The 19,433-nt window shown below is 39.2% G+C and overlaps 1 protein-coding gene across 12 annotated transcripts in view; it reads left to right on the forward strand.

The window, feature by feature from the left end:
- Positions 1-19,433, forward strand: part of RGS7 (regulator of G protein signaling 7) — a 290,868-nt gene that overhangs the window by 259,010 nt on the left and 12,425 nt on the right. For 6 of the 12 annotated variants that reach the window (XM_087774359.1, XM_087774358.1, XM_087774352.1 and 3 more), the window contains one exon: positions 2,573-2,662. In XM_087774359.1, coding sequence (XP_087630485.1) covers positions 2,573-2,662 — 90 coding nt within the window. The other 6 variants (XM_087774361.1, XM_087774363.1, XM_009463588.2 and 3 more) reach the window with 5 other exon arrangements.

Below are 19,433 nucleotides of genomic sequence, written 5' to 3' on the forward strand. Positions count from 1 at the left end.
TTGAGATTGAAGTAAAAGTTAAAAAAACAAAACAGTAAAATACAAATCTCAGTTTTCCTCAGAAGAAAAAAGAAGTGCTTCTGTATTGAATGCAACACTTCATGTGACTTATAACTTAATATTTCATCTTTGCAGACTTCTGAGATAAGCAATAGAAAGTAATGGGATTCATAGTAAAAGTAGTAGAACCAGTACCATCCTCCTTTTTTCATCTGCAGCCCAGTGATGAAAATTTAATTATTAATGCAAAGTGAAATGGTGTCAAAAGGAGAGATTGAGATCATATCCCTGCAGAATTTCCTAGAGCTTGATTATTAGGTCATCATCTTGGGAGTCAGGAGATGCTGCTGCAAGTCCCACAAAGTAGAGAAGGGAATTTAATTGGGACTTTCTACTTTTTGGGAAAGTGCCTCTGCCCTAAATAGGAGGGGGAATAATTCTACCACCTTTTCATTTTGCTGTTATGACAATAGCAACCTATGATGCAACAATAAAGTTTTTGTTAGGCACTATATCATACCCACTGTTTTGAAGTACTCTGCCAAACAGTTTTTGCTTGCATCTGCTGACACGGTTTAGGAATGCAACCTACAGCAAAGACGTAAGTTACACAAATACACAATCTAGCAAGATTAAAGGTTTTAAAAAACTACGTATATGCAGTTGAGTCAGTGAAGGACAATGAAACTCCTTGCCAGTATCCAATTTTTTTTTTAAATAGGTGTAAAGCTCCAACACCATTTTACTTCCAGATCTCTCTCATATTTTTTTTCCTCCTTCATTTATGAAAGATGTGAAGTATTCAGTCTTTATGCAGGCAGGACTTTTCCTCCTGTCAGACCTCTGCTTATTCGATCCAGTTCAGCATACAACTTGAACCTGGAAGCCTCCATTTCTCTGGGAAAAGGGGGCAGACTGTACCTCCCGTGTTCTGACTTGAAGCTTTAGGACCTTCACAGCGTGCCCCACCTGAAGTGGCAAGGTTTTGTCAGGAGTAGGGTTCTGCCTCTGCAACAGGTTCTTTATGGCCTGCCAGTTGGGAAAGAGACCACTTATAAGTCATTCTGACAGTCAGCGGGTCATTTAATCGTGGTTAAAAATGTTTTGAAAAGCATTTCTGGTCTTGAAAGATGGCACCACTGAACTCCATGTCAAATGAGAGTGATACATAAGTAAAAATAGATCAATTGTGCTAAATAACATCCAGCCTCAATTCCTGACTAATGTGTACATTAACAATACTAATACAGCCTAATTTATTCTTGCTTTTACAGGGTTGGTTTTTGCACAGAATAATATTTTAATGCCCATCACTATTGATATGTACAACAGGAGCACAGGCCTTTCTGCTCACTGCTGGCTGCATTGGCTGCTTTCATAGAAACTGAGTGGAATAAAAACTCCCCAAATGAAAGAGCCTAAGTTCTGAATATACACCAGAATTTCTCTGCTTAGTGCAAGAAATACAATGAAAGGCACTTAGAATCATTTCTAGAGTTTCTAATACAACAAAAATTAAAAATGAGCTTTAATTTTTCCTTACCATAATTTTCAAGCAAGGTGGTTTGTTGGTTTTTTTTCTATTCACTAATTTTATGCAGTATCAAACTGAGAAACAGTATTTACTTTACCGTTTATTTGTTGTTTCCTGATTGCTGTGCTACAAGTTTCCTATAGTAAAAGGTAGGGTTTGAGTAAAAAATAAAACAAAAATAGCTAACACAATTCAGGGGATTTTTAGAAGTATTTTTGAGAGTATTTCCTATTCCAATTGCTTTTTCTACGAATCTCTTTCCTAACATTATAACTAGAACTAGAATTATAAGGTGTCCTACATCATAGATTTTTAGTTTTTCGTATTTTACAGAAATGAGAATGCTCCAAAAAGAAAAGCTCTATAAACTGCCTATGCCATTTGTTTTCTGGATAAGGGTTTCCAAATTTTCATGTGCCTCTGGAGAATAAATATCTTGGAAATTAGATTAGCCTGGAACTGTTTTTTAATTTGCATATGTATTTTCCTTTTTATATTGTCAGCTGGATAGCAAACCAAATGTCTGTCAAAAGATTTTTTCAAGAGTAGCCAGGGGATATCCTCCCTAACTTAAGCACTTCTTTGTGGTGCTGAATTAGAAACCTAGTACCTTTTCCCAGCCTATGAAGTCAGAAAAACATCTCCAGAAATTAATTCAGAAAATTTGATGAGGAAGGATCCGCAGCCCCTGATTTACTCACTTAGCTAAACTGAAATGTAACGGAGGTTTGAAACTGGGCCTTAAGCTAGGGCTCAGTTGTAAATTCTTAGAAAAATAATTCCATAGTGGAAATAGGGACTATAAATTAAAGAAAGGTGTGTTGTGTTCTTTATATATAGCAAATAGATGGGATTTCTGCTTTAAGAATAGAGAGCAATTCACAGCCTTAGCTTCAGAACTGCAACCTACTATCCCATAAGACTTGCTATTCAAAATAGGAAGCTGGTATACATTCCATAACGAAAACATGTATGACTGCCTCCCGTTTTACGTATGTCATCTTTTATGGGAGTAACAGCTCCTTCTTTCCCTTTCAGGAGCACATTTACAAACTGATGAAAAGTGATTCTTATCCTCGTTTTATACGATCCAGTGCCTACCAGGAGCTGCTACAGGCCAAGAAAAAGGTATTGGTCCATCTTGCCTTTGTCTTGCCACTGTGCAAAGCAGTGGTTATGTTTGCAACAATACTCAGTCTTCTCTCCCCTGTGCCAGTGCAACTGGATATCTGGTAGGTGACCAGCTTGGCGTGTTTGGAGGGTCACATACACACAGGAGTTCAATATACATATATGTGTATATATCCTGCATGCGGGCATGTTTCAATAAGTTAATCTAGCAAAACTTATTTTTATTTTTACATCCCATATTGTACTGTTTTCTCTGTTATGAAGCACCTTAAATTGCAAAGTGCTTTACAAATACATTAAAAAATAAAATAAAATCCCAGAAGAATAGTCTTTCATGTTTGCAAGTTTGCTTATGTAATAATTGTTGTTCTCTTTATTCCACCTATAAAAGCTACAGAATGTGTTTAGAAACAATCTTATTCATATGAATAACTTCTAATTTTAACTATAAATATAGGGGCTTCCTAATTGTTTCTTTCCCTATTATTACATGAATAGTTTTGAGTAGGCTAGGAATCTGGCTTCAAAGATTGATCATGTCACACTTCGGCAAACAGAGGCTCATGTCTTGGTATGTAATATTTGCTTAGAAAAGTCCAAATATGGAATGAGTTCTGAATAGACGCAGCCCAGAGTATGTGGAGCAGCTTGTGCAATGCAGATTTCTATAATGATAAATAATTTTATTAGTGGGCTCTAAATAGTAATCTCCTAGAATCAGCTGGGAGCCTTGTGCCTTGCAAAATCAGGGCCCTGATCATTACTGGAACAAGGTAGTTATTAACACTGTAGCATTCTATTGTTTATAATGACAACCTAAAATTATATGAAAGTACTGTGTGATTTTGTTTTTTGTTCAAACATTGATTTCTGAAGATCCAATATAGAGAGAGATGTTGAAAATACCAGAAAGCTACAACTGTCCGTGTGAAGTCCTTAAGTTTGTGAATGTCAGTTCATTAACACAAGATGTGCACTTCATTATTTCTTTTTATTTTCAGTTTTTCTTTTAAATCAAACCAGTTTGATCCCCATGAAAAATTATTTTTGTTGAATACTATATCTGCTTTGCCCATCCCCTGTTTTGCAGAGACCCATTACAGCTTCATACCTGTGTTTGCTTCCTGATTTATACAAGCTTTGTTTTGCAGTCCATTGTTTCATCTATCCTTCTTTTCTACTCCATTTTTTCTTGCTTTTCTTTTTCCCCCTCCTTTTTCTTTTTGTTTCTTTTTTGTTTTTTTTATTTTAAATTTAAGTTGGAAAACACTCTGGATCGTCGAACATCTTTTGAGAAATTCACACGCAATGTGGTAAGTTTGTTGCCTCGGAAGACTAGTAAACCTGATGGGACATCCTTCTCCCCTCCCCCTCACTGATCCCTGCTTTCCCTTTTTGCTTCTCTAACCTGACAGTTAAAGTGTATTCATCACAGTTTGTGAATTTTCCTAGGAATGACAGCTTTATAATGTGCTTTCATTACAACCCCTCCTTCCTAGTCCCTTTCCTACTGACCTCAATAGTCACACATGGAGGAATGGACCTTTGGGAGCCATGGTTTTTGCATTAGGAAGCATGAAATTATTCACTCTTTTTTTTTTTTTTTAAAAATTGTAGTAAAGAATCTGTGAAAACCTGCTTGATGTTGTTCCTTTTTCTGGTGCCTCCCAAAATACAAAGTCTAACACAGTTTGAATACATTGGATTTCCTTCCTGTCTCGTTTTTATTTTACTAAAAAAGAGTTTGTCCCATTTTTTTTTAATTTGGCACAGGGAAAAATAAACAGTAATAATTTCCCCATTTTCCTTAATGTCTAGCACAGCTTCTTCAGGACCAAAGAATTCATGCTGATGATGCACAAGGGTTTGATTGGGATTTCATTTTGATAATGGACTACAAGAACTGATTTTTTTAAAATATATAATTATTAAAAGCAATTTTGTGAAGGTAAAAAAAATGAAGGCTGGTAAATTTGCTGTGGGCATTCTCTTGCCACCTGTCAAAAGATCCGCTGATTTCCTGATATGTGGGATTCTTTTTACTTATCCAGTTTCTTTGGATTTTTTTTTTAACATTATGAAAGTTCAAACTAAAGCATTCAACGCATTTATTTTTGTAGGGCAGAAACATCCCTATTTTCCCATGCCATAAAAACTGTACACCAACACTGAGGGCGAGCACTAACCTGTTATGAAAAGAGGTAGAAAGATCTTGGATTATACTCAAGTTTGTCTGCATTGTCTGTTGAATTGTGCAGGTGACGCTGCTGTGTGTGCGTGTGTGTCCGTGGCTTTTTCTGTGACCTGGTTAGTGGAGCTGTGTGCGTTGAAATGAAAAATATGAGAGCTTTCAGCAAAGATCATGGTTTTTGTTTTTTAGTTTCTAGGGAAGGTGAAGCAGTTCTCAGAAACTGCCTCCCGTAAAATGAGGCTCAAGAGTATTTCCTCAAGTATTTTTATATATATATATATATACTTTCTAGTAATTAAAAAAAGAAACAAACGCAGTGAAAGAACAAAGTTTTGTGAGGCTGTGGGAATATCTCACATGTTAAAACAAAACTGTAATTCTTTAACTACTTTCTTATAGGTAAAGTCTTCCTGTAATATGCTTTGAATCCACTGTAATCAGGAAGAAATTTGGATTCAATGGGACAAAGTCAGTAAAGGACACTAAAAAGTAAATAAACAGCCACAAAGGAAACTATCCCAATGTTTGAAACAAAAACCCCTATATTTTGCATGGTGGTGTTGCCATAGCATGTTGCAGTGTGATTTGTGTGTTGTCTAAGCAGGTTGATCTATAAAACAACATTGTACATGATAACACTGTACATGATAATTCCATGATAATTCCATAGGAAGTTCCATATTAATAAAAGAGCCTATGTTAATAAAAAGAGTGTAGAGAGCAGTTAATACATCTGGGACCTCTGAGAGCCAGGCTTTTCCCCTCTAACAGTGCCTGGCAAGCTGCAATAGCTGCATTTATTCATGGGAGTTTAAACAGCCCACGGATCAGGAATTGGTTGTGCTAAAGAGTATGTAAACAGATGGCTATAAGGAGAGAAATAGCAAGCTGCAGACAGATGTGAGGAGAATACAGCACAAAAAGGGAAAAAGTAAAGACAGACTGGGAGGCACTAAGATGACTCTCCGATAATCCCTCTCAGCATTACTGATAAACCAGCAGTTCTGTGCACAAACACTGGAGCATTACGCCCTGCAGGCGTGCCCGATTTTCATTGTGCTGATCTCTAGTGCAGAAGTACCAGAATAGCAAGATGCCAGAGATGCAAGGCAGGCCCAATAAACCAGCTGTGAGCTAGAAAAGGGAATGAGGATTTCTGGATGTGAAGCGTTAGTACTTCTTCAGCAGAAGAGGGTGATACTTTTTTCATGGAGCAAGCTATAAAATAAAAACTGTGGTTTTGCTTTTCCTCAAACTACTGCCTGTGAATCCGGGTGGAGTCTGTCAAGTCGGATCAGGTATGACAGTAAAACATGTCACTGCTAGATCTATATTCTTTATTAGATCGGCAGCTCTGAGGTTTGCAAATTAATCCAGAATGTCAGGATGCTCAAGTGCAAACCTTTTCTCCAAGATGACTGAATTAACATCACCCACTGCTCCAGGACCCCTTGCCACCAGGCATCCTTGTTCTTCCATTCTTGTTCTCGGTTATGATGAGTTTATAATATGTAATTATCTACCTTGGTACAGTGGTTCCAGCCAGCAGGGATGAGGGAAACGTTTCTCAGAATATCCTACGGTCTACTGATTAACTTATTCAACTGTGAAGTGAGGGACTGTGGTATAGATCTGTTCTTCTGATTAATACAGAAAATAGGTGTGAAACAGGTCTTCTACAACCTGGATAAATGCTGTCATCTCTGAATGATTTAGTAAGATGAAAATTACAGTTTCTCTTCTCCTCTGATGGTTTAGAAAATTTAGACTAATTTTCACTGTTTTTTTTTTTTCTCACTTATATCAAAGTAGGTGTGTATTGAACTAAATTAGACCTCATTTTTTTCCATTTGAAGTGTTTAAAAACCCCCAGTATCCTTGGTTGTGTCTAGGGACTGAACCTGAGAAGATGACCTTGTAATTCTTAACCTGATTTGTTAAGACATAGACTATAAGAGGCTCCTGATCCGTGATGATTGAAAGTGGGTTATACTTGCTACAGAAAGCATTTGTTAAACCAGAAGGTTTAGAAACTTTGTAAGGGAAATCCCTCTGTACTATTCCTTGAATTAAGTGGAAATAACCTAATGTAATGAGTTGTTATTCTAGTCTGATGGGGAAAAAATAAAAGTGGAGCTATATACACAAAAAAACCCTAGGCTCAGCTCTGCATTTCTTTAACATTAGAGAGTTTTCTTTCCAGAAAACTTTCAGTAAGTTGGTGCACTCTATGAAAGCCCTAAATTGTCAGCTTAAAAACATTGGCTATTTAGCTTGCTCTGTGGATTTTATAGTGCAAAATTGCTAATGCCTTTGGCAGTCCGCAACAGACAATATGAATAGTGTTTGAAACAGGTCTGCATTCACATACAATATAGATAAAGTAAGAGCAAACTGGCATTTGCTATATGTAATATTTATTACTGACATTTCATAGTTTGCCTCTGAGTAGTAAGCACAGCTGTTCTTGGTTTCCCTCACTTATTCACAGTCCCAGGTATTGTGTGAAAATGCAGTGCACATACACTTCAGCACTACCGGAGTGATGCCACTGGGTAAGTGCATTGCCTTGAAATAACACTGGCAACCACAAGTGTCATAGCTCTGACTCAGAGGCATGGGGAGTGGTGGTGACAGTGTGCTTTGTGCTCCCCCCCTGGCCAGCTCAGACGCTCAGGCGTCTCTTTGGGAATAATGAAGGTCTAGTCACCTGCAGCTTCCCAAGGAGGTGAGTAGGGAAGCTAAGGGCGTAAGTCAGGGAGCAGGAAAATCTCCTTGCTTGCCACAGTAGCAGAGAGGGGGAAATCAGCTGTTTCTGAGGCATTTAAAAATTGAAATTATTTTGAGGAATTTACATGGGGAAAAAAATCCATATTAAGAAAAAAAAATCAGGAAACTTCCTCTACCTCAAGTGCTAACATCTACATTGCAGAGAAAAAAACAGGTGAATATGCACTGATAATGTTGACGGGAACAAAGAGGTCCTTTAGGGATGACTTTTCCCTTTAATTTCTCATGTGTGTGTGGGATTTGTGACAGTGGCAGGCTGGTAGTCTGAGCAAGACACCTCCATGAGCGCTACCCTGGTGCTTAGCTGTGATCACCAGTCTGGAAGCCTGAAACGAAGGGATCTCATTTACAGCAGAGTGGGTTAATTTCATTTCCACCCCATGCAAATTTTCCTGTCTCATCAGGAACCAAGTTAGCAGGGCAAGAAGGTGCAGTCTCCCTCCTCAGAGCTGTCTGGGGGGAGACACTCCATCATCACTTGTTGGTGTCATGGTTTCAGGCGCCACTGTCAGTGTTAGAGTTTTATCTATTGCTGCCCAATTGCAGAGAAGGCAAAAAAAAATGTGCTTGTTGCAAATCTGTGATGTTTTATGGAAATACAGGCAGAACAAAACAGACCAAACTCAGTTCATATACTAAACCAGAGAGCCATCAGATGATAATTATCTTCACTCATAACCTCATAAACTAGACACCATTTAATAACTCTGAGTTTAAAACCATTATCTCTTACATTACCCATGACCTTTCCAGCTGTCTTCTCCCACTTAGCTGGAAGAACTTGCTTACCAGTGGACTTTGATATTTTCCCCCTCCAAACCAGTAACATTAGACCATTTCATGCATGAGATGAGAAATGTGAAGGCCATTGAACTCAGCACATTTTCACAGTGGCTCAGTCCAATGTCACTTAACATGACATAGCAAATTACGGTCTAGAGATGGAAATTAAAACTCTTAAAAATAGCTTCTTCCGTTCTTATAAGTGGGGGACAGCCATTCTAGACGCTTAAACCAGTGTAAGGTCTTGCCATATTAAAATCCGTCCCTTTTTTGATAATATATCAATTTAATTTTTTAATCAAGAAATTTTTCTATATGAAGAGGCAAAACTTGTTACGTACAGAATAGCTCTACTGTGCCAGACCAGAAGAACATCAAGCCCTGAAATCCCACTGAGGGCTATATTTTTCTTGAACATAGCATTATGAACGAGCTTCAGTGCAGTATCAGCTGTGGGATCTCAAGTTCAATGCACAGTCATGGAAGAAATCCTGATTACACTTTTGAAATTTACTTGCATGTTATTCCTAAAACTTAAAACAGAAAAACAGCTAGTCAGAAAAAATCACAAAGCTTCTTGTTTGACAAATACAAAAAAATAATAAAAATATAAAGTAGTTGTAGAAATGAGGGCTTTTTCCTTTTCAGGAAAGAGATGGCTTATTGATGTTTGACTAAAAAGAACTGAAGAAATAATTACAATTTTTAGTTTGGACTAGTAATTAGTCCAAAAATCTAGTTTTAGGTTTTTAAGGAATGATGCCCAGGCTAATGAGGAAAAAAGAGCATCTGTAGGACACACCAGTGAGGACTGGCCTCCTTGTGCTGTTCTGCAGTGACTGGAGCCAAGCTGCTGTGCCCTGTGCTGGAGGAGAAGAGCTGAGGAGTAGCACTTGCACAGACAGATTCATCTAAGTGAGGAGCCAGCACATAACCTTCAGGTATTAGGCCAGTGTCTGCCATTTCCCAGCTGACAAACATTTACCTGAGTCTTACACTGTTTGCAGGAATGAGAACTGCAGAGAGGTATAGAAACCTGAGGGGTCAGGCCTAGGACAAACATACTAAAAATATTTGTTTAGTGCATTGGTGCCTTGGAAAATCTTATGTCTTACACCACACTTCTTCGGATGGTTATTCAAGTTCAAACTACCCCATCTGGCAAGAGTTTGTAGGTTAATCACAAATGAGAGCAGCTCATCAGTAAATGTAAAGATTAGTGTGAAAGGAGAAGGAAATCGGGAGTGTCATCCGATTTGGAATTAGCCAAAATAGGAATGCAGTCGCTCATCCACTGCCTCCTGTCTATGGACCGCTCCGGGAAATGGCATGGCCATAATGAGAAATGAACAGAGGACTGCAAATCCCTGCGATAGGCAGAAGGATTTTCCTGCACATGCAACCACTTAGCGCTGCAGCTGTGCTGACACCTCATGCCCCAAATTCAGTAAATGCTAACCTCCTCCCCTTCCTCACATGTCTGAACAAGAAATATACCTGCACGGGTGGCTGAGAGCAGCGTCCCGTGCTGCTGTGGAAATCAAAGCAGAATCCTGACCCTCTGAGTGGTGCTAAAGCGATTCCCCTGTGCTAGAGGAGGAAGGGCTGCCTAATCTTGGAAAGGGACTTAATGTTTCTGCTCCTGTGCCTCTGCAGATGTGCTTCTGTCAGGGGCTGTTTATATACCGGCTCTGTGTGTGTGGTGCACTGCAGTGTCACTTGGGAGCTTTCCCTGCCGGTGCCGGCCAAGCTGCGGGTGTGCTGCAGGTGTGTTGCACATGAGCAGATGGGGAATGGTGAGAGCAAGGAGGGTCGATTCTCGCTCTGCATCTCATTTTGCTCACAGCAGGGTTCACACTGTTTCTCTGTTACCCGGTCAGGTGCGTGGAATTCTCGTTTCTAGTTCTACCAGTATTGGTCCTGGGGAGTAGCATCTGCGCTGGCAATAAAGAAACATAAAAAGGGAGCCATTGAGGTTGCTTAGCAGAAAGGAAGAGAATTAATCTTCTGAAAGGAAAAGACTTAATCTTCCTCTACCATACATTTCAGCTCCGGTCCCTATATAAACTTCATATTGATTTCTTATATGCCACATATGTACTGAGGTTGTTGCTGACTTGTTTGCTGGATTATTTGAGGTGTTAGTGTCATGCTGCATAAATAGGTCAGTCAGCATGTTTGTATTTAGCAGCTCATAAATCTGCACACAGTTTTGTAATTTTCCCTCTAAATTCTCTAAAAGTACAGTTGGAAGGAGGACTCTACGTTAAACAGTTAATACACTAAGGTAGGGACATGAACACTGAGGCCAATTGATTTCGTATTCTTAGATGTACTTGCTCACTCCAGCTGCTGTGCTGCTTCCTCATACTCCGACTCCCTTGTCAGGGTATGTGTGGCAGTTTCATTTTGGCTTCTGTGTTATTAGTAAAATTGTTAAATAGTTTCAATTCATATGTCCAAGGTGCACCAATACAGCCAAAAATCCTAATCCTGTTTAGAATTTGGCCATATCCTTCTAAATGTTGATGGCAAGAATATATTGACAATATTAAGGGTCTCCTTTTCATTCTTCAGACAAACATCTACTACTGACTTTTTTTCCAGTTATTTGTTAATCTCATTAGCACAGGAAACATTTTCCTATGTGTGATGACTCATATGCTACACCTCTCAAAACTGGCCTGTTAGATGTAGTTTCCCAAATCAAAATTTGGCTTGTGGAAATGCTATTAACATTGTATCTGAAAGAAAAATCTGGGCTCAACTCTTAAATTATGACCCGCAAGGGATGATCCTTGCATCAATTTGTAAATTGAGTAACTCTGGAAATCTCCTAGAAGTGATAATTGCGAAACCCTACTGTACAGAGCTAAAGTAAAAGTATACTCTGGAACAGAGTTTGAAAGAAATATTCTGTGAAGTGGAAAATAACAAATCCCTGCATATCTGAATAAGAAGGTGGGTTAATTCTGTATTTGGGGCTGCTGTGGATTCTGTGTATTAAAAGCTTATTTTCTCAATCAGAGAACTAAGTATGATTCAGAATAAATGGAAGAAGATCTCTTAAGTAGGGTGTATCTTCTAAGTTGTCACTTTTCCAACTATAAGGTAAATTAGAACTACTAATACCTGGAAAAAGAGCATACATTATTGTTGTTCAGAGGGAGACTTCGTATCTTTAGGAAGTGTAATAGTCTCTGAGGTGGGGGGGGAGGTGGAGGAGAGGACCATACAGAGACATCCTGATCACTGTAGGGCTTGGGAGAAAAAGTATCCAAAGACCAGCAACGCCCAGGGAGCAAGTGATGTAGAAGACGGAAAAAATTTGTCATGACAGCTCACTGTGCCTACAGGAGAAAATTCAAATAATGTATAGAATCAGATTATACAAGTCAGGTCAACTAACTAACAACTAGTTTTTGCACTGCTTTTAGGTCAAAACTTCCTAGTTTATGTGATATCACAATTCATTCCTGAGATGTTAGAATTTGGTTGTGGTTCATCTATGTAAGTTCCAGATAATTTACAACTCCTAAATAATAAATTGTTGCAGATAAGAATAAAAAATTATTTCACAGATCTTATCCCACAACAAGAGCTTGCACAGCTTTCCAGCATGGTATTGAGCAAATTATTTTAATAACTAATAGAGAGCTCCAGTTCAGTACTAAAGGGAACTCATACATATTTACAGAAAGTAGCCAGGCCAGTAGACCTGTAAAATTAAGCATGAATAACTTCATCAAAGGCAAAGATAAGCATGTGCTCAATATTATCCTAGATTATGTCCAAAGCTGACAATCATGAATTGCCTAATAAAACACTTAATTTTGAACATGCTCTTTTAAATTGTATTCCAGTGCCACACAGCTGTTGAGACTTTTTGACTATTTAAAAAGAAAAGAAGTCTTACTATAACAGCTTACCTGTTACGTTAGAGGAAAACATAATTTAAGGCTTAACAAGTCTTAGGAAGCTGTGAATTTAATGTAGGTAGAAAGTGACAGAGTTAAAGGTAGACACAGGGAAGAGTGTGTGCCAAGAAGGACACTTTCCGTCTTTCAAAGAAGCGAGTCTTAATACTGTCAGGTGATATGGTGAGCCTGATGGATGAGCAGTCTAACCCAACACTGCAGATCACAAGTTCCCTCCAAAATTACATTGTAGGGAAATATTCATCCTAATTTGTTCAACTTGTATTTCAGAGCACAAAGAATAAAATAGTTATTCTTCCTTTTGTGAAGGCCCACTCTGATCTATTGCATTTGAGTAAATGCGTGAAACCAACTTACAGATCCCTGTGAGCATAAATGTAATTGATAGTGACAATAGATATTAAATTGTGTAATTCCTCTGAGTTATAGTACAGCAGGTGACTTAATTCATTGATACGGCAGAATAAGTTCATTTACCATTTACTGCAGAAAATGTAGCGTCTCTCCATAGTTACAGTATTTCTTACTGTAGTCTCCTTGAAATCATTGTGTTTTTTGAGTAGTGCACTTAAAATGAACAATACAATAAATGTAAGTATTAAATATCTAACTGGAGAATTAGAGCCACTTTCTATTCAATGCTTTATGATATATTTGTGTTACCTTATCAGGGTATGCCTGTGGTATTTTGAGGAGCGATGCAAGGTTGCTGTGCCAGCTCTGCCTCTGTTGGATCAGAGCTGGGTAGGATGGCCCTAGGAGAGCTAACTCCTTTTATGTGGCCTTAGGAGAGCTAATTCCTGTGCTGTGGTTTCATGGCTTTTGTCCGACTCAGATAAAGCTCAAATCTGCCTGAAATATACCATGGTGACATACCCTACACCATCCTCTTCACGCTGTTGACCTAACTCTTGTGGGACAGTCATTATACTTTATTAAAAGAACTTGCTAAAAACCTGAAACTACATCCTCGCAATGGGAGGAACGATGAGGAAAATAACAATATGGAAATCCAAACACCCTCAAAGCAGTGTTATGCAGTTACTTGTAATATACCTGACCAATGTTCCTAATAAAGAGTAAATACGGTCTCAGCAAACTGATAGCTGCGTTCATGAAAAAGCTGCTTTCCTGCCTGTATGCAATCTGCCTCTTACTTTCTTACCTTAACTTTAATGTAGCTTTTTGTCTTCTGTGACAGAGCTACCACAGTTTGCACATTCATCGTTGCAGCACAAGGCACTCTCACTTGCAGTAGCCTTCTTCAAGTTCTGGGTATGACCAACAGCAAAAACCTCAGCATTAGTTTCTCATCAGCCAAAACCAAAGTCATGCAAAAATGGCCTTTACATTTGCTGGCTTATTCTGTGAAACAATCTGGCTGGCTGGCAGTGCAGGTGTTTAAGCGTAAGGGCTTCCTGTGGTTTAAGATTTGACAGACTCCAGTTGGTACCCCTAGTTATTTGACAGTGATGTGGCAACACTAAGTGGTTGCTGATGAACAGGTTTGCAGTGATCATGCCTCTGTTTTCTGTTTTTGTTTTTTGTTTTTATCTTTTCCTCAGGGGAAATCGCTCACATCAAAGAGGTTAACCAGTCTAGTGCAGTCCTACTAAAAGGATCACCTTGTAGCATGGAAGCAGACTCAAATCATTATACATACTTTGTAGCTCACTGATTGCCTGACTCAGAGGACAGTAGAACAAGATGTTGCATGAGCAAGGACCTGACTTGTTTTCTTTTGTGTATACTAAGGCATTACAGACTCCGAGGGACTCTCTAGCCTTTCGATGCCTCCATTTCGAAAACTGTCTGCTCACTTCCTCCTTCATATCAAGCTGGATCTGTGTCTTTTTATTTTCTGCAAGCTCAAGTACAGTGAAAAAAAAGCTTCTGCTAGGCACAGTTTATTAAAAAAATACGTCAATCAAAAACTGGAAGAAATGTAAAAAATGCATATATTAATAAATATACATATGGCATCACATTTATTGCACAATAAATTAGCACAGAAGGTTTCATTTCACTGATGTATTCACATTGAGAAAGAAAGCCTGTGTCTTTGTCTGTTGTCTGTATATTCTCTGTTAATGTTTCTTGCATTTATTTTTATACCATATTTAAAAAAAACACCTTTTACTCCAGATGTATTAAAGTTGATCCTTTCTCTGTAAATTTGTGTATGTTTATATTGTTGTTTTATCTTTCATTAAAAGATGCAGAATCTCTTTCCTTTGGGAAGTTTGAGATTTTAATATTGAATCTGAAGATTAGTCAAGAGCAAAATCATCAACAGAAGTTACACACCTTGTGCTTTCTAAAAAGTGACATGCAATGGCATTTTCTTTCTCTCAGTGACACCTAATCAAACACACTTTATTGATAATCATTTACTTTTTATTTTCTTTTTATCAAGCTAGCAGCAGAGAGACCTTTCCAGCTTGCTCATCATCACATAAGCAAACCTTTTTTTAAGGTAGACCTGTTCTGTAATAGTGCAGCCTGCACAGCGATTCAGTCACTACCCAAGACCAGAACGACTGAACTGCCTTTCCTTAGGGACGGACATGAACGAAGCTGGCTGAGAACACAAGTGTATACTTGCTAAATAGGAAGGACAGTGTTTCTTTCTCCTTGCTGTCGCTTGTGAAGCAATGCAATGTTTTAAGCTGAAAAGGTAGTGGTTTGGGAGTGCGAAGTATACTGTTTGTAGAGCAGACCTTGGGTAGTGATGCGGGAGGCTGGCATTTTAATTCAAGGGCTCTATTCAGCTGTGCTGTTGTATGTCTGCTGCTGAGATTGCTCACACAGAGACTATTGACAGGTTTATGAGAGCATGTAGATGTTGCCCATGAGACAGCAGATATGGAACTTCTGAAGCTAAACTGAGCTGGAACCAGAAATCTCTACTTGGCCTAAGAAATGGCACTTTTGACTGCTAGAGATGACGTAAGGACAGTAGGCAGAACCTCTGAGTAGGAAAGCGATGATGGGAACTAAGTCAAACGACAAAATGCTGATACCTCCATGGCATCGTAGGGTGCATAGGATGAACAAGTCTTTTTAGCAATGCACAGGATAGAGTCAGGACATCCAACTCTAGTACCATCTGTCATACTGACTTTGGTTTGATATTGAGAAACAGGAATCTTGTTTCAAAGGGACTACGAAACCTAAAAATGCGCACGCTCCCTCCCCACACACACAAAGCGGGACAGTCATAGACATAATCAGACAGTAAATTTGAATACATTAATGCTAGAGTCATCTCATTTAACATCGAATACCTCCCTGAGTTGTTGCTGCCAGGGCTCCTGCACAGAGCAGCTGTGGGCAGCTGGGAGCTGAGCTGCCTTCTGCTGAGAGCGCTCGCTTCTCCACTGGCTCTGTCGGTAGCCTGGTGCAGCCGTAGCCCTGACTGCGGCATCTCTACAGAGGTAGTCTGAATGAACCCAGGACAAAAGGCATTATCAATCACCATGGATGGCTGTTCCCCAGGTTTTGTTCAGTTGGGGTTTCTGGAGGTTCAGGATTTTTGTTTGTTCTTTGTTTTCCTATGCCACTGTGTTTCTGGTTTCTAGCTAGGATGATAATCACTGCTTTAAAGTGTCTCAGGTTTTGTTAGCACAATTCTACTAAGCTTTTATCAGAAAACACTGGAAATGCCCCATGAGAGCTTGATTTTATCAAGAGCTCCATCTAGGTCAACTCAAAATATTCACAATCTAGGGAGGCCAGATGAATTTTAATAAATAGCTGCATTGAACCCCAGATCTTCAACTCTTGAGATTTAATTTTCCTTCACCACAGAAATGCGAGCTCTGAGGCCTGAACTTGGGGCCAGGCAATCCACAGAAATTTGAGCTCTGTTTCACTTCTCAGTGCCAAATAGAGATATTTATTTCCAAACTCCTGCTGCCACCAATTGCATCAGCTGGTATATTGCCTGCTTTGCCTTAGGAGTTAACTAATTAGATACCAGTGTCTGCTTTGAAGAATCACTTCCTTGAAATAACTAATGTTTCAAATTCAGGCATGAGGTATTTCATGCAACTTCACCCTAAGAAATATATTTTTTTTCCAAATCACTTTGCAACACCAACTGGCCAGTGAAAAGATGTGGAGCATTTGTGTTCCTGAACCCATTTTGTATGTGTTCTAGTTCTTTCCTTTCAATAAATATGAAGTCTCTATTGAATGGCTGTCTTTCCTCGTATTTGCACAGGATTTAACACAATGTCTGTAAAGTAAAAATATGTATTACTAATAAGCATTTCAAAGTAGTCAGGGAGCTGTATTAACGTTTCATTTGAGCTTAGTTTCAAGTGATGCAACTCCACTGTTACATGAGTGAATTTGGCCCAAACAAAATCTGTCCTACAACCAGCTGATTTTTAAAGGGTTTGTCTGCAATCTTTTGATACTTCACCTGATCACTGTCATCTGCCAGTGATACAATACTGGGACTGGAAACTCCAAGTAGGCACAAACTTCCTTTTACTTCCTCATAGAGAAAAGCTAAATGCTTTTTTCCAAATTTATACGAAGATCCACTTCCAAGAATTAAGATTAACTCAGATTAAGGCATGTTTGTACAACCACCAAACAGCTGAAGTATGACTTTGGTTACACAATGATATACCCGTTAGGAATTTCAGTGAGGCCATGAGCCCGCTGAGGAAAAAAAGACCGAGAGAGAAACCCAATCTGAAGAAACCACGTTTCTTGTCTCCTGGGGAAAAGCCATCAATCAGTGCCTCCTGGCTCTGCCCAGGAAGCTAAGAACACCCTCTGTTGGGGAAAATTAATTGTAATATACATTAGAATAACCGCTTGGAGCTGGGAACTTCCATCTGAGAGCTGGGGTTCATCAGACAGTCTCTTTCCTCATGCATCCTTGTGCATAAAACAGCTCTTAAGCCTACAGGGGCAAGAAGTGGTTGCTGGTGCTGCTGCACCCTTGCTTTTGTGCTCCCAGACCAGCCTGGGAAGGAACATGGCCAGTGGGAGAGACGGGAGCTTCCCTGGCACCTACCTGAGAACAGCAAAATATTCACCCATTCTTCTGTGAGGCGCAGTTAAAAACCGTCCTTCAACCTTACAAAACCGAAGAGGCAGGAAAAAGGCCTTAAGCCAAAGCAGGCAACTAAAGTGAGGGAAGGCTGTTTTCTTTAAGGAACAGGAATGAGGAGTTGGGAATGACCAGTGATTTATTTGTGGCTCTTCCAATTATTTATCTTTATGCCAAGTGATTAACAGCTGTTTGAATTTAGATTTTTAAATTACCATATTTTTAATGTCCCTTCTAGCTAGAGACGTTGTGCTAACACTGGACTTATTAACTTAGGGGCATAAAACACAGGAATTTTACTAAAAGAAAGTTAATAGCTATAGGGACCTATATAAAATAAGGTTTTAATCCCAAGATGTTCAAGAGAAATTATCAACATTTCTTTGAACATATTCTGTGTCCACAATTCATTTAAGCAAGCTACTAAGTGGCTGTGAACCATATCAATCTGCCTTTTGATCTGACTGTGCTGAACAGATTAATGCTTTTGTCTCCTGTGAGTTGAAGATAGGCTGAAGTCCCAATATCAGAGAGGCGGAGGGGAAGAGGACGATCCCTCTGAGGCCAGGCTCCCCTTCCTTGTGCTGTTCTGGACTGCTCAGGTGACATGTGTACAAATAAATGGGTTTTGTTTGTACAGACATTGGCTTGAGGGCTGTAGAGTCTCTCCAGACAGTCATTATCTCTGCCACTATGAAGTTTTTTTTTCCTAATATCTAAACTAAATCTTCTTTGCTTCAATTTAGCCCTTTATTTTTTGACCAGGCTGCTACAATCACTATAACAAAATGTTCCCTACCTTTTTGCTCAAATACGTAAATAGCCATTGCAACGTTACAGCCTCCGTTGGTTTTCTTACCGGTGTTTTCTGAAGCGTTGAGTGACTTCATTGCCCTCCTCCGGGCTTGGGGGTGTTGCAGCTTTCTTGGAGGACAGTGCCCAGAGCACGCCGCAGGGCTCCCACCCAGGTTTTACAGGAGGAGGGCAGAGGATTACTGTTGTACTTCTGTCTGTACACACAACTATGGGGCTTGCCCTTTTTGCAGTAGATGGCCACTACTGAATTGTGTCAGCTCATGTGGCATGGTGATGCCCAGATCCTCTGCAGTAAAACGTAGACGGTTGGTCCTCTTTGTGTGTGGCTGACTCTTCTTGGGTCAGTGAGGCATCTTTAGTTGTCAATTGAGTAGCATCCTCGTTTTTCAGACCATCTTTCTCTTTTCCCAAGGTCACTTCTCTTTTTTGATTCTAACCTGTGAAATACTTGTAGTCCTTTTACCTGCGGGTATCTTTATGTGTGGGTGAGAGTTGAGGAATCTGCCCGCCTGGTTCTTTAACACAAACGCATGAATGAGAGTGAGTACCACCATCACTGTTTGCCATAAGGGATCTGTATGTGTAAACTGTTAAGAGAAATTGCCGTGACAATAAACTCTGAGAACCTGCTCAAATGCTAGATGATAGTCCTTATTTACAAGTGTGGACATGGACAGTAAATATCAAACAATATTAAGACACGATTGTAAATGTTACCTTGTTAGTGGCATTTGCACAATTTTTATTGTACTTTTTCTTTGCTCCCAAAATATATTCTGCTGCATTCACCTTCGTTGGATTTTTTTGGTTTGACTAGATTTTGAAATCTCCCATTAGATTCATCACAGATGTCAGCTTTCAAAGGAGATACTATTTATCACCCTTCCTCTTAACCTTGCAGCTGCTTCTTCCATATGTATATCACATGAAGGAGGTATTTCATTATTCATATAACTTTTCTATCCACCTTTTTATTCCTTTCCCCCTTTCCTTTTTAAAAGATGTGTGACAATGGCATATTTAATGTAACTTACTTTTCTACCTTTTTGCTGAGAGGAATGTATAACCTGAAATCTATGACCTTTTTTGAGTTCATCTCTTCTGATGCACTGTTCTTTATACGACTCGTCTTTCCTTTTAGACTTTCTTTCTTCTCTCCCCCTCCCCCTCAGTAATGTC

This window comes from Nipponia nippon, unplaced genomic scaffold (assembly GCF_047370975.1).
Source record: "Nipponia nippon isolate SJK-2023a ecotype South Korea unplaced genomic scaffold, ASM4737097v1 scaffold_4, whole genome shotgun sequence".
NCBI classification, from domain to species: domain Eukaryota; kingdom Metazoa; phylum Chordata; class Aves; order Pelecaniformes; family Threskiornithidae; genus Nipponia; species Nipponia nippon.